We start from the raw sequence: 24,725 nt of genomic DNA on the forward strand, positions 1-24,725 counted from the left end.
ATTATAATTCCCTATATTTGGGGAATTCTGCTTTGTGCCAACATTAACATTCCATTTTTTCCCTGCTTCAGTAATCTCTATGACATCACCGTCTGCCGCATCATGTAACAAGATCGCGCACCTGTTGAAAAGGGCTGCTCATTTTCCTGTCACAGGTCAGGTAATAATCCAGGACTTCTATTTAGAGAGAAGAGAAAGAGTAAGAGAAATAAGATTGAAGACGTGCGGGTAGCACTGCTTGTCTACAAAGCCAGCTGCCTTTCGAGGGTCGGTTATGTATCCCACTGTCCTGCTTCTCCATTTCTTTCCGTGTAAACCCTGATATGTCCATGACAGTGTTAAAAAGTTAAAGTTTTTATACACTCGTTTTTTTTTGTTTTTTTTTCATTCTATTATCAAAAACTTATGTGTTTTGTCAGATGATTTACATGACAATGGTGTTTTAGGGCCTGAAAATGCGTTTTTGAAAATGTTTCATTTTTACATTTTTAATTTGTAAAGTTCATGCTTTTGTAAATGATACCTTCATCCGTGTGTAAATTTGTTCAGTCTATAGGCAAAGTGTTTCTTTACAAAGTGACATCGCCATGCATAATTCAGCAATTTTAGTCGTTTTTGTGGATCCATGTGAATGGCGATCATCTGTATCCAAAACCTTTCAAAAACACAATGTTATTCATAGCAATCTGGAATTTTGAGTGAGGGCAAATTATTTCTCCACAGGTACATCACAGTCGATTCGCCGTTTTGATCAACAGAAATGTCTTGGTTTGAAAAAGAGACTTCTGTGTAAGCAGTGCTTTGTGTATCACTACACTTTGCTAATGTGACTGCTCTTCATTAACCTGTCTTTTTCTACAGCCTTCACATTGGGAGTGTAACTGATGCCTATGTAGGCAGCTCCATAGGTTTTGAAACAGAGCAGGTGCATATGAAAAAGTTTTACAGCACCTGTGCTTGTCCTAGAGTTGAAGTGAGTGGAGTTAAGCACAAAAGTGTTCGGGTCAAAGCAAAAATCACTCAGGGCCTGAGAGAGAAAGAGAGAGAGAGAGAGAAAGAGAACAAGAAAGGGAATTGAGCAAAAGCAAATACAGAAGAGAGATGTTAACCGTGTGGCACAGTGACCAAGTGACATACTTCCCTCAGTCTCTCCGTCCCACAGCTCTGACTGCTATTGATCTGCAGTATTCACTGACAGGCATGCAAGCTGCCCCCATTACCTCGTTTTTATCTGTCTCATCCCTCAACCAGTTTTCCACCTTTACTCTTGTCCACTCTGCAGCTGCCTCTTTAACACATACTTATTACTTTCCCTTAAGGAATGTGGGTGATTAATCAAAGTGAATAGGACTCAATATTACAGAGAGCTTCACAAGAGGGCTAAAGAGGGTCAGGAGAAAGAGAGAAAGAGAGTGACAAAAGAGGACTGAAACCATGGTGTGTGTGTGTGTGTGTGTGTGTGTGTGTGTGTTATAAAGAGGGAGCAGTGGGCAATTGTTCCTGCTGGCTGGATTTGGACAATGACACTCTTGTTTTGAAGGCCAGCAACTGCCATCTCTTCCTGTCACTTTCTTTCTTTCTTTCTTTCTTTCTTTCTCCATCAGCAGTGCCATTAATAATTTGAGTTTGGTTTACAATGACGACGCATTGCATTTATCCTTCATATTTACACTAATATAAGTGTGGGCTTGGTCTTTTTTATTTGTTTATTCTTTTATGCACACCAAGGCTGCATTTATTTGATAAAAAATACAGTGATATTATAAAATATGAACACATTTAAAAAAAATTCTTTTCTATTTTAATAGATGCATTTTCAGCAGCCATTACTCAAGTCTTCAGAAATAATTGTACTTCTTCAGAAATCAGTCTAAGATGATGCTGAAGAAACATTTCATTATAATCAAGTCTCAATATTTTTGTATAAATAGGAATATAATTGTATTTACTGGCACTTTTGATTATATTAATGCATCTCTTCTGAATAAAATAATACATTTATTTTTTTTAGATCCTAGGGACTCTGAACACTTAAACAGTAGTGTATTTACATTTGTAAGTTTACACTTTTATATATATATTTTTTTCTGTTAAAGTCCATTATTGCTGTATTCCTCTCTGAAACACTCAGCATCACTCTGTCACTCTTCTTTTTTTCTGTTGCTTTTAAGGCCTCTTATGCTCATCTTCAACAAGATCTTTTTCTCTTTTTTACAAAGAAACACACACGCACTCAGATACACACACACACATTGAATCTTTAATCTCTGCCCTATTTTCCTGCTTTTTTGGAATTGTGCCACGACTGCTGAGTTCCCAGAGTGGAAAACCTTTTTCAGTACAATGCGCACAAACACACTCGATTCCTCTCTCCCTCTCTCACATAAGCACACAATAAGTGACTGCATCTTGGCTGGTATGACCTTTTAAAACTTAAAAAGTCACATTCACAAAGTTTTGGCTGGATTTTTCAGTGAACACAAATGTCTCTGCAAAGCGCGCTGACACTCTCACACACACTCATTCACACACAGATGGCGGTGTTCTGTGCTGGATGTCCGCTTGCGGAGAGCTGTTGTTTTTCTGTCAGGCTAGACGTTGCCTGAATACTCACCACCACTGTGGCTGTCTCCAGGCCGAGAGAGCCCCAACTCAGAAACAGAGCCAACCAGGCCAGCACTGTCATCCTGCAAATGAGTGCACACACATACACATTTACACCATCTGCCTCTCTGTGCCAGAGTGGGTGTCAGTCAACAAAAATAAAACCCATTTTCTGCAAGCATTTTCTATCTTGGGGATTTCTGATACATGATATACATATCAATCACACTACTATAAATGTTTAAGTTAGTTTTATATTGTGCAAGAATGTTTTGCGTATCTATATGTGTGCATATCAAAACTAATAAACAACACCTACTTATATAAAGCAGGTCAGCAATGATTGTTACTCACAGAATAAGCAGCCAGCGGGCTTGTTTGGCTAAACCCAGAAGAATAAAAAAGCACACTACCAGATCCAGTAAAAGCAGCAGCACATACGACAGCCACCTAAACAACACACACAAACAAGAAATCTTCAATACGGTGAGATTTGTCAGATGAATTGAGAATTGTTTTTTCCTTCTCATTCATCATTTATTCCCATTTTCATTTGCATAATGAAAAGAATGTGGCGCCACATTAAAGGGGTGGTTCACTGTTTTTTTTTTCTAGGCTTGATTGTGTTTATGGGATGCAGTCTAACATCTGTCTCAATGAAAAGTCTATGAGTGTAAAAAACACCCTTTTTACCCTTTTAAAATGAGCTCTGTTTTCAGCAAGCTGTTTTTAGTCCATGTCGCTTTAAATGCTAATGAGCTCTGCTGACCCCGCCCCTCTCTTCTGTGGGGTGACGCGCAGACTGTAAACTTCAGCGGCGAAACTGGCTAACTAGCACATTATTAGTAAAGGTGATTTGCAAAGATTCATAAAAAACCCTTATACTCACTTCTGTAGACGATGCTCAACCACGATCATGAATTTTTGATCACATAAATGCAACTTTGGCGAGCATAAGTGACTTCTTTACAAAACATTACAAAAATCTGAACAACTAATTTTTTAACAGTGTATATTTCATAGACATACAGAAATATTCTAACATAAAAACTAAGCTTCAAAAATCTTGAATAAAAAAGTACTTCAAAAGTATAGAATACGGCCCTTTAGGCCCTTTATAAACAATGAAAACACAAATCAGGATTTTTTTTTTCTTAACTTTTTTGGTACTCGCGTCTTTGATGTCTCCTCACCTGTAGTCTTCATTCACCATGAGTGTGTTTGCAGCCCAGCCAGGGCAGAAAGGAGCAGGGATGTTGTTGGCGGACGGGCTGAGAGTGGGGGCTACAGAAGGAGGTGCTGGGGTGAGTGCTCCCACTATGCTTTCACTTCCATTCGCCCTGTAAAATCCATCCGTGATGGGGATCAGACCTCTTCCCAGTGTCAGGTTGGAGAGAAGAGACACGACCCGCTCTGACAGACGCCTGCAGGAGCGTGTTGGCACGAGGGCCGGCTTATGTCCACCAAACACTTCCTCCATGGAGGTCAAGGGCCCTGAGACAGACTGCTGCAGCCCGGCCACGGTGTCTGAAACCTGGGTTAGTGAGTGTAGAAGATTATGCTGGAATACTTTGCTTTGAATGGCATGAAACCAATGCATTTGTATCCTGATCATCTGACATATGAACAGATTAGCATGGAAACAAAAGAAAAGACTAGTGGAAAAGATATGTGGGAGATAAAAAGGACAATGGAATTGAATGGAAAAGCTGGAATGAAGGGTCTTAAGAGTACAGTAGAAGTAAAGTAGGTCATTAATCAGATTAGCATGCATTCATTGATTGACCATATGAGCAACCAGCTAAATCAATACCCAGAGTGGATTTTATCTCACTCGTTCACACACAAATGCATTCAAACACTCTCTCGCTCTCAAACACACATCTGAATTCCCCGACCGCTTACTTGAAATCACAGTGTAATAAAACAATTTAGTGTGTTTTCTGAACATCCTGTATTTCTTTTTGTCCCCTGATGCTTAAGGAGATTGATGGAATAAGCTTTTGTGTATGTATGAGCGTGCGTGTGTGCCTTTGAGTTCTCACCAGAAGATTGATGGAAGCCAGTGTGTAATTGGCAGTGAGGAAGGATGAGGTCAACTGATACATCCCATCGTTCGCCTCACTGTTGCCGTAGAAGCCGATGCCAATGGCAACACTACAAAATGCAGAAATATGAAAAGGAGACAAGGAGAGATGACAAAGAAAAAGAAAGTGAGAGGGAGGAAAGAGAAAATAAATAGGGAATGAAAAAAGGAGAGAGGAAAACAAAATGAGACATATTTAAGCTAGTTAATGTATATTTACATTTATTAATTAAAGTTTGGGGATCTGTACTTTTTTAATGCTTTTGAAATAAGTCTCTTATACTCAACATGGCTGCATTTTTTTAATAAAAAATTATTAAAAACAGTTTTCATTTTCAAAAACTTTTCAATTTTAATATATTTAAAAATATAATATATTCATGTAATGGCAAAGCTGAATTTTCAGCAGTCATTCATTACTCCAGTCTTCAGTGTCACATGATCCTTCAGAAATCATTGCAATGTTGAAAAACGTTTTGGGAAACAGGATTTCAGGATTCTTTGTTAAAGAAAAAAATAAAAAGAACAGCATTTGCTCAATCTTTTGTAAGTTGTAACAATATTTAAATCTCTTTACTGTCACATTTGGCCAATTTATTGAATCCTTGCTGAATAAACTTGCATTTCTTAAAAAAAAATCCTTGCGATCAAAATCATCAAAATCCACTCATTTGCATATCTATTTCACATTCAAATATTCAGATTAATGCTTGAGCCAGATGCTTGGCCAATCCTTTCCAACCTGCCAAAAATAGCAAATCTCAATCTCTCACTAGCTTTTTGACCCAGATTAGAAATGTGTGTTTACGTGTTTCACACAGAAATTATATTCGCAAGCAGCAAATGTGTGCACATGCCTATATGCAGTCATGTGTAAATCAGTGTCTAGCTTTTGAATGCTTCAGAAAAAGAGGTCAACGTGGATGGGAAGGGGGTGATGTCATGGGGGCGGGCCTGCGACGAAACACGTGCTGCATTAGACTGATTGCATTACACACTGAGCAAACCAAACCTGTTCTCATAAAAACAATGCTAATTTACACAAACAATTTATGTGTGACATCAAGAACATTACTACATCATGCTGATGGTTCAGATCAATGAGGCATGAAAAAGCATTGGGTTTCATATTCATAGCCCTAAATATATAAAACAGGTTGGTGTTCTGCCAATATATGTGCACTGAGAGAACATAATTGAAGGAAACCATCCCTTGCAAATGTGCAAATGAAACAGAGCTTTATTTAGAACAAAGCGTGATATCTTTATAATGCTGGTCTAGAAGTGGGAAAAAGCTACTGTTTCGCTTAAACAGATATGGGTGGTAATTTTAAGATTTTTGCTAATAAGATAAACCCAGAAAAGTTTTTTGATTCTTCACTCATATGCAGTGTTGGGGAAAGTTACTTTTGAAAGTAATGCATTACAATATTGCGTTACTCCCTAAAAAAAGTAACTAATTACGCTACTTAGTTACTTTTTATGGAAAGTAATGCGTTAGAAAAGTAAATTCACGTCTGTACAGTAGAACACAGGAGAAGAAGGTTCAACACTTCAGCAATAAAATTATTAGTTTATCGAAAGTCATGTTTGCTTATTAGTATGGTTGAACTGGATCATCAGATGTTAGCAGCAAAGACATTAGATAATAAAATAGGATTAGATACATTCGTGTTATTTAACATTTTTTTTTTTTTGTAAATTAAAAAGTAATGCATTACTTTACTAGTTCCCTGAAAAAGTAATCTGATAACATAACTCATGGAACTTGTAATACCCCCAAGTTACACTGTTCATATGTATGAAAGCACAAAATGGTGCGAGTTAAATGCAGTTGGGAACATTTATCTTTTTCTCTCAATAGTACTTTCCCACGGGAACTAAATGGATGATGTCAGGTGATAAATGTAATTTGCTCTCTAAATGATGCAAATTGCTTGATCACTGAAGAAGTCATAAACAAGACACAGATGATGAATTCATCAAACTTTAGAGGTTGCACTTAAAAATATAACAATGCACACAGAAATTATGGAGAATTATTTCATATTAAGGAAAATGACTTTCAGTGGATTTTCTAAAAGGAATCTGTCAGCTATTATTGACCTCTTTCAATATGTGGTCACCGAGCGGCAACCTCCCGCTCTCTCTCGTGAGGCCAATACGGAAGTGACTTAAACTGCAATTCATCGACTGGCCGCTTGAGGCTGGCTGCAAAAGGGAGTCAGTCCCATAGACTCCCCATGTTAAAATGCCCAACTTTACAGCAGAAAAAAAACATGTTTACAGCCTGGTGCAAAAAATGATTTTGGTCTATATGGCAAATTTTGCCCTTCATGACAACTGTGAGGGGGGTGAATTTTTTTATAACTCATCCGTCTAAATTATATTAAGCCTTAAAGTTCTGCATAATTAAGGGTGTGGCCACTTGAGTGACAGGTGGATTGCCGCTGCTGATAATGCAGTCGCGCTAGGTGGGCGTGGCTTCAGCAATCAGCTCCCACCTTTTTGCCCATTTTCGATTATCCGGGAGAGTCGCGCGGTGACGCGCTTCCAAGATGGCGACGGCTCGCTCTGCACACTTTAGGCTTCAAAACTATGGGTGACGTCACAGACACTACGTCCATATTTTTTTACAGTCTATGGTGGTCACACTAAATTTGGAAAATTATTATACATCTCTTTTTTTATATATATATATTTCATAATATATTTTCTCTTCACTTCATAATAGTCTCTACTGTATTTTGAATTAAGAACATCTGCTCAACAGATAGTAATCACTGGCATCTGAAAATGACTGTCATTAAGAGGCATTACCAACACAAGGTGACGGCTGCGACTGATACCCAGGTGACACAGCAGATGCCCCGCCCCTTTCTGCCGCTGTATCCTTGGCCACCGCTGGCATCATCATCTTCCTCTTCTTCCTCTGCATCCCGGCCCCCCTCACCACGACGGCAGCAGCAGTAGTAGATGAGGAAGGAGAGAATGACAAGTAACGAGAGGACGAGGGCAATGGCGGAGAAGCTGGAGAGGACCAGGAGAGTCTGTGGAAAGAGAAGATGGAACATGAGTAAGAAGAAAAGACTTTCAAACACTCAAGACTTCATTTTTATACTGAATACTAGTCAGCCGAGCACATAACATCCGTTTTTAGATGATGTCATTGGTCTAAAAAATTAGCAATTGTTTGAAATCAAGTATTGAATCTCATTAAACTTAATAAAAATAAACTACTTTCTTAATTTTAGGTAGGACTGAAAGATTTTTCAAAACTGTAAATAATGCATTTTACAAGAAAACACCATTTCAGCCTTTATACTTCAAAATGTCATGTTTAATTCAGTGCGTTACTTGCCTTTTCCTTGTAAATATTTGTAAAATTTAACAGCAACCCAAACAGAAATGTAATAGATGACAATATGATGCAGTGACAGCCTGAGGAGATTGCATTTGCATATGGAAATGTATGAGTTATTTAATTATTTCAAAGAATATCGTACAACAATTGTTTTTTCATTGTAAAAATGAGCACAGAATTAATAAATCTGCATACCATTCAAGCACATGCAGGTCTCGTATAGACACATAAAATGCAGGATGTCTCTTTAATCTGATTGGCTAATGAATGCTCCACTCACAGAGAGAGAAAGAGGATGTGTAATTAAAGCTTTCCATTGGATTCAAACACATTTCATAGACTGTACATCTTCAATCTGATCCCAATCCATCTTCCTCAGTTTCTCTCTTTATCACTCTATCATTCTCTTTCCCCCATGGTTTCTCTCTATGCTTTCTCTTCCATTCACTCATCCCTAACTGTTCTACCCCTTTCTTTCTTTTCATCCACGCCACTGGATCTCTATTAATAATCGGTGACCTACTTAAATACATTCACTGCTTTTCCCTCTGATTCTCTTTCTTATTTTTCATCTCCTGCTCCCTCTCCTCTTCGTTGATTTCCACTCTCTTCCCAATTCCCACTAATATCCACAAGGATCTCACTCTCTCATTTCTCCTCTCTTCCGTCTCTCTTCCGTCTCTCACAGTCTGTTATTTAAAATCTTTCTCTTATCATCTGTGTCTTATCCTGTAAACCCATTCAGGCATCAGCATAATCTGGCTTCGTCTCTTACAACTTAATCAATTTGTGCTGAAGCTATTTCTTTTCCTTAGAGCAACCTCATAATGGCTGTTTAATTTCTTTGCTGGCATCATCAAATGGAACTGAACAAAATACAGTGCAACAGTCGGATTCCAGAAGTAAAAATCCCATTCATTTTCTTCATAGAGGTATTGACTTCTAATGTTAATTAAGATCTAATATGAGTGAAGAGGTTGTTTATCAGTTACATTCAAAGTTATTTTATCTTAATTTAAAACAATCATGTTTAACAGTGCTGTCCCTGCTGAAGAAATGCACTGACCATAATCCTGGAGAGAAATATCCACCAATCAGAATCGTGGGAAACAACTTGTGCTAAAGAAGCTGTGCAGTGATTGGCCGCTTCCATGAGCACTCCAAAATATATCACTGAGACAGTCTCCCTACATTTGTAAACTAGTAATATGTGTGTAAATCTTTTTATTTTGTAATAAAAGTAAACTACATTTTTTCTATAATGGCATACGTATAATAACATATTTTAAATCAATAGCCTAAATTCTTTGTAATGCGGAATTCCTTCATTAAAGATGTTAAGTACACAGTCTTGAACCTTTTTTGCTCTAAATGCTTCAAGCATCTTTGAGGTCAATCACAGCATTACAAACACATACTTTTATTTTAATGGCCTATACCTCTTTAATAGACTTTTTATAAACATTCCTATGGGCAAAAGCATGAGCAAAATACTTCTGGAACCAAGGCCACTGAAAAAGAGGCTGGACAGTGTTGTACTCTACGATGAGGTTTGTCCTTTACTGGTCAGACAAACATATGGAAAACATATTAGTTGATGTTGCACTGTCAGGCTGGTTGTGATTATTTGATTTCACCACATATGCATTGTTTGTATTGATAGGTGAGACTTATTGTCTCTGTAAGTCTGCATAATTAAGTTGGGATAGGAAAAAAACTTGCATCAAGGGGCATGTAATTTCTGTTTCTATTCGATGCTTAGTTGAAATATATTTATATATGCTAGTGAAGATGTGTCTAAGATGTGTCTAAAACAGATATGTTCTTATTATTAGTTATGCTCATGTTCCACATTAGAACTAGCACTGATGGCTTGGACTCACACACACACACACACACACACACACACACACATATTTGTGTGTTCCTGTAGCTCAAGTGGTAGAGCATTGCGCTATGAAGTGTAAGGTTGGGGATTCGATTCCCCGGGAACACATAATAGGTAAAGATTGATAGCCTGAATGCACTGTAAGTCGCTTTGGATTAAAGAGTCTGCTAAATGCATAAAACTATAAATAATATGTATTATAGTATGTCAGTCTGGCGAGTAAACAAAATAATTTACTAGCCAATGGCAATTGTATTGCCAAGGTTTACATAAAAGTTTTCATCAAGACTCATTTAGTTCCTGAATTAATTGGTATGGTTGAATAAATTGATCAGTTATTAACTCATAAATTACTTGCCACCACTTAACTGGCATAATATTGTTCCCTACATAACCTGTCACTGTAATATCACCTCCTTAGAGCCTTTCTGGGACGTGCAATCACGGACATATATGATACAAATGAATTTGATGATCAGAACAAACATTATAGTATATAAAATATTATTACACACACACACACACACACATATATATATATATATATATATATATATATATATATATATATATATATATATATATATATATATATATATATATATATATATATATATATTAGGGCTGTCAAATGATTAAAATTTTTAATCAAATTAATCAGAATTTTCAGTGGATTAATCATGATTAATCACTATTTGCAATTTGCAATTACACCTGAAACCTGAATTTTTTTCTGAAATGCATTCCAAAAGATAAATAACAGGACACAGATACATAATTGTCATGTATTGATTCATCAATATGTGGTTATTTTTTTTCTCATTTTCAAAAGTTTAACATTTACTTAATCAAATTTACCTGAGCACTATATCAAAACATGCCATTTAACTACAGATACTGTAAGAGTTTTAGGTGAACCAGTGGTTAAATATAGCCACATATCTATGAAATTATGCATAGAGAAACTCGAAAGAATGAATTCAGAAACACAAACATGCGCCACCATCACATAAGAAGCACTCTGGGCACTCTTGTTTTTAGGAGGTGTTCATTTGCTCTGCCACAATACTTTAGGATCGATATTTTCACGTTCTGAAGGCTTCAAGTGCCAGTAAAACCAAGTAAAAATGCAAATGCTTTTTCAAACAGCTGTAATTTTCGCTGCATTGCATGTAGGCGTTCTGCGCATGCGCAGTGTGAAACACAGGACGCTATAACAGGAAGAAGCTCCGGTATCAAATACCAAAGTCGTCTCTGTTTATCGAGCTTGGCATGAATGTATTTGAGAGTAACTGGGGTAAATCAGCTACTGAACATTAGAGAATGTGAGATACAAACTCAATTTTGAGTCAATACATCTTTAAACTGCACACAGAAAAGTGCTTTTAATGGTTTTGACCATAACTCTCCAGTTTACTCTAAGAGAATCTTATGCCTATAGCATAAGATGGCTGTGAATTAGAGTATATTGTGCAAGTCAAAAGTAAAAATATTTCTGACAGCAAGAAAAATACATTTCTGACTGTTCATACACTATAGTGCATATATGCAATATAATTTAGACAGAATGAGAGGGTGTACACAAAGGAGAGAAAATAGAAAGCACCGCTTCAAAAGATGAGCGCACCCACCCCCAGCTGTCAGGTGTGAAAATTGTTTCTGAAGGTGAGAAACAAGGAGAGGACAGGAGAATAGTGAGCGAGAATGAGCGAGAGGGTTACCTGCTGGTACTCCCAGCTGTCTGGAGTGAACACGCTGTTTCGGGTCTGCAGGGTCAAGTCCAGGCGAGGGATGGCATGGCATAACCGGACCCATAGCGATGGGGTGTAGTTGGGGACAGTTGCTATGGCTGCCATGACAGCTCTAAACCGTTCTCAGGCGTCTGAAATTATTGAAACATGTAATTATAAAGAGAACACACCAAGATTGGATCCTCAAGAAGATACCCCAAATACTTGCTATTTAATTTCTTTCGAAAGGCATATTAGTAATCTATTTTTACTTTAATATAAACATGTATTTTACCCCCAGATTATCACCCACCTAGTCTTGGTAGGTTTAGTAGTAGTTGTGGGGGAGGGGTTAGAATTAGGGGTGTGGTTAGAATTGGGCAATCAGGCAGCGACTTCAATAAGGGGGGGGGGGTTGTTGTGATTTGGCAGGGGGTCGAAATTTGGCATGAACCAACATCTCATCTCATCATCATGGTGATCAGTTCTGTGCAGATTATGCTCATCTCAAAAAGGTGTTGTATCCTATTGTATGCACTTTGCTGTACTTTGATATCATACACTTACAGGTGCGCTACAGGTCAAAAACGCCTTAAGATATATGTGTGTGTGTGTGTGTGTATATATATATATATATATATATATATATATATATATATATATATATTAGTGCTGTCAATCGATTAAAAAAAATTAACTAATTAATCGCACAATTTTTAAAAATTAATCGCGATTAATCGCAATTAAAAGACTGAAACTTTTTGGATATGTAAATGTAAAATGTAAATAATTAATGTAAACTCAAGACAAATAAACTATTTAAATTCAAAATATGATTGTTTATTGGAATTTTTGTTTAACTTGTAACACAGATTTTCTCATGTAAACAACATACCTGCAATAAACCATCAATATCCTCCAAATTAACTGTTGGCTTGAAAGCCATATTTATTACAGAAATAAAAACACAGGCATGTAAGTACCATTTGAATTTCAAAACAATCAATGCCAATAAAAAACAAAAATGATTTCCATGTTGAATTCTAAGTGGACGGCAAAAAAATTCCAAAGTATAGTCATTGCCAGTGCTTTAAGTGGGCCGGTAGGCACCGGTACTCAGTACCGCCACTTCCAAATATAGCTCTTGAGCGTACCGCCACCTCTCCGTGCGCCCAGAACGTGCTTGTAGCGTACCGGTACGCTCATTTGGACATCTGTTTTAATAGAGGGTTTAATCTTTTACCTGCACTGCCGATTTTCAGAGCGCCCTTCACAATGCAAGCTTCCTAATTCATCCCACCCAGAGCAGAAACTACATTACCCATTCACCCTTAAGTTATACAAGTGAATAGCGCATGTGTCGCTTTTCCCACTGTTAAGTGTCAACAACTCAACGTGGCCGGAGAAGGTGTGTGAAACTCGTTGTGAGTTATACTAAAGCAAAATCTTGAGTATTTATTGTCTGATAAACATTAAAAACTGTCTGCGGAGGTTGAGTCGTCCTGCAGCTCCCGCTGGCTGTTCATTGGCTGCAGCATCTTTTTTCTAAGTTCTAAAAAAAATACCGCAGACGACAAGGCACAAATTTAGATATTCATTTATCTAATTAATCTATAGCCTATGCACAAAGACAATATGATCTTTTTGTCCCCTTTTTGTTTTAAAACTTGATGAAGAGAGAGAGCGCAAGTTGCTGCAGCTGAGGAGGACAGTGGTGCACGCGTACAGGAGTGATTGACAGTTCGCGGCACTGTGTACAAAAAATACTCCGCTACACAATTATTTCGTTATTTTCATTTAAGCTTATTAACGTTAGCGTTACAGAAAGGTCTGATTTACGCACTGTTACAGTCATAGTTTTTTTTTTTTTTTAAACAATGACATTTGAGTTCATGATTTTAATGTTGCTGTTTCTTGTGGCAGACTAAATGAAGAGTAATGTTTCTTGTGGCAGACTGAAGAGTAATCCGGCAGAGTTTTATACTGAAACTTTCCGTCTAAAAGTCCTTCCTTGGTCTTATCCATATTTCTTTGCACGTTGAACACACATAGGCCACAACTGGAAATAAAAAAAAACTGCAACCGCGTTAATTGCGTTATTTTTTTTTAACGCGTTAAATATTTCAAATTAATCGAATGCGTTAACGCGCTAATTTTGACAGCACTAATATATATATATATATATGTATGTAGATTTTTTTTTTTTTATTAAATCAATTTTTTTGATGTGGAAAAGGAGGGGAAAATTATTTCACCCCACCAAAAACAAACAATTGCAAAAAGGAGGAGAAGGTAGCAGAAAATGGGTTAAAAATGCATAAATAACAGGACAGACAAGGAATGGGTTTAAAGTAGGTTAAGTAGAGACACACACAAACATTTTCATTATCAGGACTGAGGTCCACTGGGAAAACAACATGGATTAAGTGATTAGATCATCAATGTTAAGAGAAGAGGTTTCTAAGACAGACACACACTGACCAACGATTAGATCTCATGAGAACTCGGTACATTAAAAAAACTATGCACTCCAAAAAAAGGGCTGCACCTTGTCATATCATGATTGTTTAATGACACATACTTCACTAAATAATTATGACCTCATCTTTCATAAATCATCATGTCCTCAGGATGGGACATGTTATGACATCATCAGGCTATAAATTAGATTTTAACTATGAGCTCATGATCCTACATCACATCTCATCACATTCTTTTTATACAAATTTCAGTAATAACTCAACGTATTAGGGTTTATGCTTTCTGACATCACTATGACATAAAGAGTGGCCTTTACATCGTAATTTATGAACTGACTGTAAGCTATAGTCAAAAAATATCTGACTCAATTTTTTTCTTCATTTGAGAATATAATTCACTGATAACCGATAACCAATACAGTAACATTCTTTGTGTAATTTTTGCACCTCTAGTTACATAAAACAGACAAAATATGTACAAATTAAGTTTCAAGTCAGGCCAACCAAAAACCACACCCTGTCTTGCATTGGTACTGGCCTAAGGCACTGGCTCAGGTTTCATTTCTAAGATCAGGATATGTAATCTGACCACTTAATCCTACCAAAACAGTTTAACTAACACAGACCTGCAGGCTCCATCACAAGTAACCCTTACAACAGTGTCTGATGTGTTTTGTTTATAATGATGTCTGAAGGCTATTCATTTACTGTCAGAGAACATAACCAGCATGCAGTGGGTCAGGACAATAATCTAGCGAACTGTGATATAGTTGGTGCAGTATTATCAAACTAAGTGTCATCCTTTCAAATGCAAATGTGTTTAAAAGCCAGATTAATGTAAAACAGTGTTATGGAACAGACATGCAGACTGTGACTCAGACTGGAATGCTACAGCACATCTGAACATGATGCATTTTGTCAGCCTGTTATAAGGATGGTTCGCATTGCATAACGGAAAGGCAATAATGTGAGTTTGGAAATGAAGCAAGGAAGAAAAATGCGATCTTAAACCATTTTAAGATAACAGAAATCTCATTAGATTTTTGGGGGAATTGCCAATTATGATACTTTGAGAAAACACTCATTTGTAGCTTAGCTCATTTAATGAGCAATAAACTATATAAAATGAAATCTTCACATAGTGACATGAGTATGATACTGATATATTATTATGTGTATCTTAAAATGATGCCATATCCTTGTAATATTTGTTGTTGTTTTTTACAATAAATGTTAACACTTTAGAATAAGGTTCCATTAGTTAATGTTAGTTAACTACTTTCATTAACGTGAACTAAGCAAGAACAATCCTTCTACAGCATTTATAAGTCTTAGTTCATGTTCATTTCAACATTTACTAATGCATTATTTAAATCAAAAGTTGTGCTTGTTAACATTAGTTAATGCACTGTGAATTACCATGAACTAACAATGAATAACTGTATTTTCATTAACTAACATTAACGAAGATGAATAAATACAGTAATAAATGTATTATTCATTGTTTGTTCATGTTAATTAATACATTAACTAACATTAACTAATGGAACCGTATTCTAAAGTGTTACCCAATAAATATAATAACATCTAGAATATATGGATTTTCCTGCACATTATAGTCAGTGATGTTAATTCACTGGCTCGATATAATAATCAGAATGAACTTATCATTGGTAACTAGTATGGAAGAATATTCCAGACTATTTTTAAAAGCAACTGCAAATTGTAGTTTAAATTGCATTTTCCATATGTGGATGCATAAATCGTGACAATCCAAACACAATTGCAAATTTTAAATGGAAAAGCAAAGTCTATTTACAACTGCATTTTAATTTCCGATGCCTTACACGGGAAGCTGCCAATCAGTGTCAGGGGTGGGACTATACTAATGAGCTTGTTTATATTGGGAGGTGACATCACTCACAGACTATTGCAAGAATAGGTCTCTGCAGGAAAATAATGGGAGTTACGAGATCAAGGTGTTTTTACACCATGATACCTGATTGGTTGATGTAATAGTGATGTTAGGTTTAGGGGTGGGGTTGGGTAAGGTGGATCCAAGTATAGGTCTCTGCAGGAAAGTAATGGGAGTTACGAGATCAAGGTGTTTTTACACCATGATACCTGATTGGTTGATGTAATAGTGACGTTAGGTTTAGGGGTGGGGTTGGGTAAGGGGGATCATTTAGATTGCATGATTCAGAAACACCCAGCAGTTTCAAAACACCCACATGGTGATAAACGCCCACTTTTGCTCTGCAGAGACCTAAGTCTCGACTATTGTACTGAATGCTTTGAACAATGGAGTTCATTGGTAAAGGCTCAAGATCACCTGTCTCAAGGTCTCTTGCTGTTTCATGACCATGAGCAAACAGACAGTGCATCCCACCTTTCTTTCTAGTCTTATTAGCCTGCCTAATCAAATCTTCTTGTCTTCTGTGTAAATTTTGGTTTCATAAACTAGGTGCTGATAACAGCTTAACATGATTTACCTTGGGGTCTTTGCTATATTCCAATATCATTATGCCTCAGTTTAGCTAGTTACAGATTAAGAGTTGTAAAAATGTATGTTGCTAAAGAAAATACATTGCCTGCTGGTTTATTTAGCTACTTTTCAGTACACCACATTAAGAATGCCACTGAGTACAGTAAGACTTTGAATGTTACAGTGCAAATTAACACCTGACCACTCTTGTGGGTTTGCTACTGTTACAATTAAAAATCTAAGAAGGGTAAAAACATGCCAAGTAGACAGTAAGCAACACAGCTACAACAAATAAAATTAATAATGGGTGTGTTAGATTTATAGTGTGTGAAGAAAAGCATTGACAATAATCAGTCGTATTGGCGGCACTGAGTAAAATTCTGCTTAGGACTCCATAAAGGTGTGGGCTGGTCCTGATGCAAACGGTAATGCAAGATTTGCAATCGCATTTGGATTATGTCACAATGTATGCGCCCACATATGGAAAACGCAATTTGCAATTCCTTTTGAAAACTGTCCAGAATATCCTTCCACACACACTAAGACTGAACTGTGCTAAAAATAAATAAACAGTAAATTACTGCAATAAATAAAAACATTATTGCCTAATTATAATTATAATAACGTCCATTAATATTCGAAGCCTAAAATGCCTTTTGAAAGTAACAAATCCAATGCAAAGTCCAATAAAATATCAGTGTTGAGGGTATGATATAGTTAGCCATACAGCATAAAAAATTAAAATGGCTTTTATAAATTATAATTCTTTGTTGAAATAAACTGTCTGCTCTCAAACAACTGACTAAAACTTGCTCTACACATCTGAGTTACAGAATTACATTAAATATGTAGACAGAATCAAAATCTCACCATTGACAGAGCCATGCTGCTGTTGTTCCGAAATAAAATAAGTTCATAGAGGTCACTGAGGGGACATTATTTGTATTTGTATGTGGGTGTGTTTAGTTTAAATGTATAAAATGAGCTCATTGTGAAGGTATTTATAAACACAGTCATCCACACAACAGACTGGTGCTAATCTAATCGATGAAAAAATGACTAGAAACGAAACAGGACAGAATTGATTGCTGAATGCACTTGTGAGTTGACCCGTCGCGAGACCAATCGATCTCATTCTCGTGCCAGACTTGAAAACCTATGATTGTTTATGGCATCATATTCAGCCACACTCACAGCGCTTTGTCTTGGCGCTTGGATACACCACGAGGATCTTTTGTTTTAATGGTCTCGTATAACGAACTGCCAAACGGTAAGCACACAGACCAATTGACACGGCAAATGAGCCGCACAGAAGGCTATACAATGTTATATGGCACATTTAAAAACGGTTGCCCACCTTAATTTGCAGCAGCCTAATGTGGGTGCTTCCACGTCTCTCGCGCTCGTGTGAATTTGTTTGCGATTAACGTTAGATGCGTTTACTGAGACCGTTGACCGTTAAAACGGGTTGCATCCTCTGGTGAAATCTGTTGTTTAGGGCTTCAGGAGAATGTGCTCCCGGTCTTTGTGCTCGCTGATGGATGATGGGAAACAGGTCTTCAGAGAGAGGAGAGAGTCCCTGAGGGATGTTTTAAGAGAGGAACGACTCCTTCAAATCCCGACGCCTATCAGTCAGCTTCATTCTTGATTTAAAATCCTCCGAGAACTTGATTCATCGTCCACAGTCGCGCGGAGGGACGCTATACTGAAACGTCACTGAAACGAAAAACTTCCGAAATTAATTGTTCTCAGTGTGACAAATGCACAACTATGTCGTCGATGTCGTTTCCACACACAATAAATGTCCAGTCTGAAGAAATAGCAAATCCATAACATCCAGGGCAAATGAAATCCTTCCAGTGCAATGTGTTTTTATAAAATAGACTAACAACTGTGGCTACAAAAAAAGGCTATGTATTGTGGGGATAAAAACCGGCACATTTATTTTAATTGTCCCATTTTCAAACACATTACAGTCTTAATTTAAGTAAGTGAAAGGCAGATTTAAATTGGTGTGGTCCTGAGGGTCCCAGTGATCAGGACTGAACTTCTCTCTCTCTCTCTCTCTCTCTCTCTCTCTCTCTGGGTGTTTGTGTGCAGGAGACAAAAAGGGATGGAGGATTTACACATGTCTACTGTATTTATACAGCGTGCATGACAACACATAATGATAGATTGAAAGATTGTGAGAAAACCACACATATATTCCACATACAGGAAGCTCTTTTGTCAAATTAATGAGTAAAAAAAAAAAAAAAAAAAACAATAATGGCAGGTCGCTAGGTTTTCCAAATGCAACCCATGCAGTTTGCAGTAGGGGATTCCCATAAATGTTTATTATTATTATTTAATGCACTCTTTACCCACAAATGAAGTAAGTGATGGGCGGTAAAAGAAAGAAAGGGATGAAGGGATGCTAGACTCTCGGTGGCCCAGGAGGTTTAATAGAGATAGGGGGATTAAAATATATATATACAATGAAAACAACAGAACAAGGGAGGGATGGAGAGATGGGTATTTGTGTGCCAAGGGAGTATGGGGTGGGGGGATATGAATGCATGAGAGAGGGAGGGTGGTGTTGATTTTTCTGTGTCACTGAAAGAGAAAGCGAGCGAGGATGGGGGAGGGGTGCTAGATGGAGAAGCACAGGAGGGAGGGATGGAGTGAAAGAGACCGCACAAGCATTCGTATAGTGTGCATGACATGTTTCCAGGAGGAAAGAGAAAATGATGTTATGTATGCAAGACTTCCTTGCTTACATCTCAGAGCTGCTACTGTAACACACACACACACATGCATGAAAAAAATATTCATAAAATGAGTCATTTTGTTTGATTTAATTTCATTGGTCTCAAGATATTCCAGTGACTAAATGTACAGCTGTTCAGAGTTGTTTGTTTGATGTTGAATAATTCAGAGCTTGTGCTATAAAAACATAACTGAAACACATGGTAAATTACTTATTTATGTAGACCACTTTCAATAAAAAACTGACATCCTAACATCCAATTCAATAAGCGATCCAAAAATACTGCCTTGCACTGATTCACTTAGCAACATCTTGCAATGTGTGACTGAACAGGAAGTAAAGAAATTACCTGGTACATTTAAGGTGAATGTTGTATGTCTTTAAGTGAGGGTCAGCAAATGCACACAAACCTAAAGTAAGAGATGGCTTTGTTATATTTGTGCAGAAATGTACCATAAACTCAAAACAAAAGCAGGCACATCACTGGGTGTGGTGCTCGATTAAAAAAAAAAAAAAAAAAAAAAAATATATATATATATATATATATATATATATATATATATATATATATATATATATATATATATATATATATATATATATATATATATATATATATATATCGATAATGAAAATAGAAAAAAGTCATCACACCTAGGCTCCAAAAATACACAGTCTCTGATGAAGGTCTGATAAAGAGCTTGTGTGCTGCAATAATGTAATTGTCTGTTATAAAATATTTGTAGTTTTAGAGCCCTAGTGTGCTGACTTTTTTATTTTCATCAGAAATGTACAATAAAATAAAAACAACATTAAACTGAAATAAAATATAATCAAACTGAAATCAAAATAAAATATGAAAAATTTGTTATGACAGCTTTTAGTGAAATTATGTTTAACCAAAAAACCAAATTGGGTTTTATGATAAACTGCATAAACACAAATTTGTTTACACAAGTTGATTACTAACTACTAAGTTCAAACCCCTGATACCAACTAACAATGAGCATTATTCTTCAACAAAATGGTAAAAAACTTTAACGTAAAAACTATTTTAATTTGTAAAATGTCAATCATGACAGTGTTGAACAATAACAGATATTTCCTTTTAACTATAAAAAACACAAAAAATTACTTCAACATATATTCACCTCATCCTGTCCAAAGCAAAGCTTGCTGAGAACTAGAAATCCACTTCCCAGTTGAAGACAATTTTAAGTTATGACAATTTATTTAAAAAAAAATAATCTATTAAAAAATCTGTTTAAATTACATAAAATTTTAAATTGATGTAATGATTAATTATTATATTTTATCAACTTGTGAACTCATCTAAATAAATCTGAGTTTTTAACTCGCAACCATGCATTTCATTTTAGTGGTGGGTTTGAAATATTAACAAATGAATACATATAAAGAACTTTCAGTGTCACTAATACTTGTGTTATCAAAATTTGACTGCATTTGTAAAAAGAGAATATAAAGATATAACAATGATATAAAGTGCTTTTTTCAGAACAGAAATAATATAGAATTAAAAGTGATTGTAAACATTTAGAAAATGCTTTAATCCATTGTCTTTGCAACTATTCAATCTAAAATAAGCAGTCATGCTTTGGGTAGTCCCAGCCTCAGACGTCACGCCCACAGAAGGTCTGATGCACATGGGACCCAAAGTTGAAAAGTTGAAATACTTTAGGAGTGTCGAAGTTGTCATTGGATTGGTTGAATTATACATGATTTCAGGGAGACATGTGTGTCGTGTTCTTTAATGCTCCACCTGGAAACAAAAATGCTGTGGCGCCAAACCCACTCACGAAAGAAGAAAGACGTCGAGTTTACAACTGTGACGACGAGCGCTTATCACGATCAACTATATGCTGGATATTCAAAAGTATGTCAAATATTTAAGGTTGGCAGAATAGAATCTTTAAAATACTTCTGAGAGTTTAACACGCGACATTACCACACCCTGAAACGTGACACAGAATTAAACGAACTGTGATTGGTTGTTTGATATGTCAGTCAAATGGCGTCACGGGCGGGCCTCGGCCGATAAAAACTGCCTTACATTCCAGACTTTCTGCTGTCAGTATGAAGGTCTGGCTACACGAGACTATGCTTTGGGATACTTCTGCATCTATAAATATAAATGTGATATTAGGCGCACAAAATAAAGAACGTAGAAGTCATTAGACTGACTCCTTGATTTAAAACACATCAGGTATTTGATGTAATTAATAACCATCATCCCCAAGTTCAGATGAGTTCACTTTTACACATTGGGCAGCTGCACAGCACCAACAACCTGATAGAAACCATTCTCTGTGTTTGTATGACCGATCACACATAGATAGAGTTTATTTACTTCTTGCTTGCCAAAGTTGATATCTTTGCCCAGTTTAACGGTCTCTATCCTTTCAAACATCTTCTCTGTCATGGGCCCCCGTGATTTGGCCAGGGTGAGATGGTACGTCGGGGATCGGGAATGACGGTGTAGCCAGCCCTTCTCCTTGAAGGCTTCTTGAAGAGGGGAATTCAGGCTCTGGACATGGAACAGGGGTTGTGGGGTCACATGGAGGACAGTCCCGTTAAAGTGCCTTAGTTTTGGAGTGAAAGACACAGAAATAGCGGGTTTGTGGGAGTTTCTGATTGTGGTACGCATGAGCTCAGCAGCAGCGCTGACTTCCTCTGGGCACTTCAGGACAAGTAAGGAAAGAGTTACGTGTAAAGTTGCGGGGTCCATCCATAGCGGCTCTGACTGAGGGAGGAGGGAGAGAACCTTTCTCTGAATGCGCTGGAAGGCCTGGAGAGCAGCGGGAGAGTCCACGCGGAAGCAGATGAAGTGTGTGGGTCTGTTTGGGGGTGGATGTCTTAAAAGTGGTTTTGGCAGAATGAATGATACCAGCTCTGCTTTTGAACCACTCACTCCATCCCAGCTGTCCTTCCATTCTTCCACTATTTCAGTCTGTTCTTTTTTAGGAGCGACAGATAACTCCTTTGCCAACTGATTCAAACTCAGTTTTTTAGAAGCTGCCATCTTTTTGTCTTCTGGTGCAGATTGTTTTTTCAAAAGTAAGATGTCGTCACTGGGTCCTTTCTCAGCATTTTCGGTAAAGGAACGATCTACAGCATCTCCCAGCTCTTGTTTGTTTTTTGTTGCTATACCTGAAGTTACAAAATCATCCTGTTCTTCAGAAAACTCTGTCACTTGCTCTAGGTCATTTGAAACATCTCCTGTGTTGATGGACTCTTCATGTTGTCCAGTGGCATTTGTTAAATTGTCTGAGAATTGAATAATTCCAGCATATTAAGATTAAAAGAAATAATGTAATACTGTATTAATGGTACATTATAATCATTATATAATATAATAAAATTATATTTAAAGAATATTGAAATGCATTTACAGATCAATGGCATGATGCTATTTTTTGTCGTGTAGTTATCAAACAATACATTAAATATGTGATATATATATATGCATATATATATGCGTTTTTAATTTCTGTATTAAAATTAATTTGGATGTATACTTTGGAGGCATAAGTCCTGATATCTTGATGAAGAAAAAATCTTCAAATCTTTCAAAATCTTGAAAATAAAACATTATTAATTAGTTTGACATAATCTTTAGTTATTACACTATTTTATTATATTTGTATTATTATTACCATTATTATTACCATTACTACCATCATTTAGTTTTTTTGTTTGTTTAGGTTTTCACTGGTTATTAATATTTGAAAAAAAAAAAATTATCTGCCAAATCAAAGTCATGTGGTGCAGTGAGTGTATCTGGAAGGTAAAGTGCCTCTGCATTAAATCTATGAACATACCGTCCTTCTCAGTCTCTAGAGGCTGCTTTTCAGAATGAGTCTTTTTTCCATTTTTTCGGGTCTTGCTCTTCTTTTCTGTGACGGCTGTATCATCTTCCTCTGAGTGTGTGGTTTGAGGGACGTCAAGCACACTGTGAAGTCAGGAAAGAGCAATGTATTTTTTATCCACTAAGCTTCAATGAACATTCCCAAGATCTAACAAATTTCCCAATTTTTACAGCAACTACAAGACACTGCTGTTGAAATGAAAATATCCAGATAATAAATCATGTCTACCATGAGGTTAGTTCGCTAGTTGAGTCTTTACCATCCAGAGTGAATGACAGACCTGTGAGACAGTCGGCATCTATCTCCAAAACCACATCTGCCCAAGAGGAAGTCCTGGCAAATGTTTTGGCTAGTTTCTGGTTTCATCTCATCTGGTACTAAGGGAAAGGGAAGAAAAACAACAGCATTCATGCATTGACTGTTAACACAAGACAAAGTTAATCTACAACTACTGGGACAGTAAAAGTAAAGTCCTCCCAGATCGGTTATGGCAGACGTGATGTAGCATAGTGTGAAGATGTAAATGGAGGTATTCAAAACAGGTACATTTACGAAGGACAAAATAAAAGTCTGAGGCAAATATCAGCAATTTTGAACAAAACGAACCTATACTTGGCCAGAAATTCTGGACAATTTTATGAAAAGGATTTTCACTGCCATCTTCAGGTCATTTGCATTATAGCCTCCAGCGCTACAGACCTTGTTTAAGGCGGTGACCAAAAACATTTCTTATCATAGTAGATAATTTTGTAAATTGCAGCTAATTTTGAAGTTATGTATTTCAAACTACTTAAAATGACGAAATAAACAAATAATTTAAACTAGCAATAGGCCTACAACTCATAAGCTGTGAAGAATAATCTTTAGAATTAAAATACAGCTTTTTGTATTTTACCAAATTAATTTTTCGTCAACAATGTAACTAATTTTCTTTTAAACAGATATAGTCACTTGTCTTACCTATGTGGATTCGTCCGTCAGAGTCCGTCAGGTTTTCCTGAGTTCTCTCTTCCTCGCATGCCATAGTTGACAGCTTCAAGAGCTTCAGTTGAAACAGACATGTCCCATTTAGAGTAATTTAGAAACCATCTTTACCATATTCATTTTGTTATACTGTATCGTAATCGATAAAACAAAAGAAATATTATGTAAAAACCATTTTGGTATAACACGGTAGAGCATCAACCTACCTCAAGTCACAATCATACAACTAGCTTCGAACTTGACAGATTACTGTCCAAGTCCCTTTAGTGTTAATGGTAAACATTTACAAGATGAATTCATCTGGTTCAAATGACTACAAACTGCGCGAATGATGGAGAACCAAATACATTACACACTAAAGAAGAAAAAAAACGAATAAATAACTGATTTGAATTGATTACTGTCAATTATTGCCACTACTTACGGTGGGGTTCTAAGAAACAGTAGTTTTCGAGGAAGAGGAAGTCC

At 36.6% G+C, this 24,725-nt stretch overlaps 2 protein-coding genes across 8 annotated transcripts in view; both read right to left on the reverse strand.

Moving 5' to 3' along the window:
- Positions 1–19,932, reverse strand: part of LOC128030784 (protein tweety homolog 1) — a 28,065-nt gene extending 8,133 nt beyond the window's left edge. The window contains exons 1-9 of one of the 5 annotated variants that reach the window (XM_052618747.1): positions 19,736–19,932; positions 11,664–11,824; positions 7,511–7,740; positions 4,650–4,761; positions 3,798–4,138; positions 2,959–3,054; positions 2,615–2,687; positions 952–1,027; positions 122–177 (exon numbers count right to left, since the gene is read on the reverse strand). In XM_052618747.1, the coding sequence (XP_052474707.1) occupies positions 122–177; positions 952–1,027; positions 2,615–2,687; positions 2,959–3,054; positions 3,798–4,138; positions 4,650–4,761; positions 7,511–7,740; positions 11,664–11,798 (1,119 nt within the window). In that variant the 5' untranslated portion in view covers positions 11,799–11,824; positions 19,736–19,932. Of the gene's footprint in view, positions 1–121; positions 178–951; positions 1,028–2,614; positions 2,688–2,958; positions 3,055–3,797; positions 4,139–4,649; positions 4,762–7,510; positions 7,741–11,663; positions 11,825–17,994; positions 18,756–19,735 lie in introns of those variants that run through there. The other 4 variants (XM_052618748.1, XM_052618746.1, XM_052618750.1 and 1 more) reach the window with 4 other exon arrangements.
- LOC128030786 (uncharacterized) lies at positions 19,456–24,724 on the reverse strand. Of its 3 annotated transcripts, XM_052618754.1 has the most exons (6): positions 24,464–24,675; positions 24,234–24,315; positions 23,554–23,650; positions 23,226–23,356; positions 21,755–22,671; positions 19,456–19,796 (listed from the first exon to the last, which is right to left on the reverse strand). In XM_052618754.1, exons 2-6 carry the CDS (start codon positions 24,295–24,297, stop codon positions 19,767–19,769), a joined length of 1,239 nt encoding a protein of 412 aa, XP_052474714.1. In that variant the 5' UTR covers positions 24,298–24,315; positions 24,464–24,675; the 3' UTR covers positions 19,456–19,766. The 3 variants fall into 3 exon arrangements, with proteins under 3 accessions (XP_052474714.1, XP_052474712.1, XP_052474711.1); XM_052618752.1 differs by lacking the exons at positions 19,456–19,796; positions 24,464–24,675 and adding an exon at positions 24,682–24,724 and having other exon boundaries at positions 19,956–22,671; XM_052618751.1 differs by lacking the exon at positions 19,456–19,796 and having other exon boundaries at positions 19,956–22,671.
- Between the last annotated feature and the right edge of the window lies 1 nt (position 24,725).

The sequence above is a fragment of the Carassius gibelio genome, chromosome A16, assembly GCF_023724105.1.
Source record: "Carassius gibelio isolate Cgi1373 ecotype wild population from Czech Republic chromosome A16, carGib1.2-hapl.c, whole genome shotgun sequence".
NCBI classification, from domain to species: Eukaryota; Metazoa; Chordata; class Actinopteri; order Cypriniformes; family Cyprinidae; genus Carassius; species Carassius gibelio.

Coding starts and splice junctions, on each gene's coding strand:
- LOC128030786 (XM_052618752.1), bottom strand. CDS start 24,297: ATGGCATGCGAGGAAGAGAGAACTCAGGAAAACCTGACGGACTCTGAC. Junction 23,651..24,233: donor TGACGGACGAATCCACATAG/GTAAGACAAGTG, acceptor CCTTTCCCTTAG/TACCAGATGAGATGAAACCA. Junction 23,357..23,553: donor AGATGCCGACTGTCTCACAG/GTCTGTCATTCA, acceptor CTGACTTCACAG/TGTGCTTGACGTCCCTCAAA.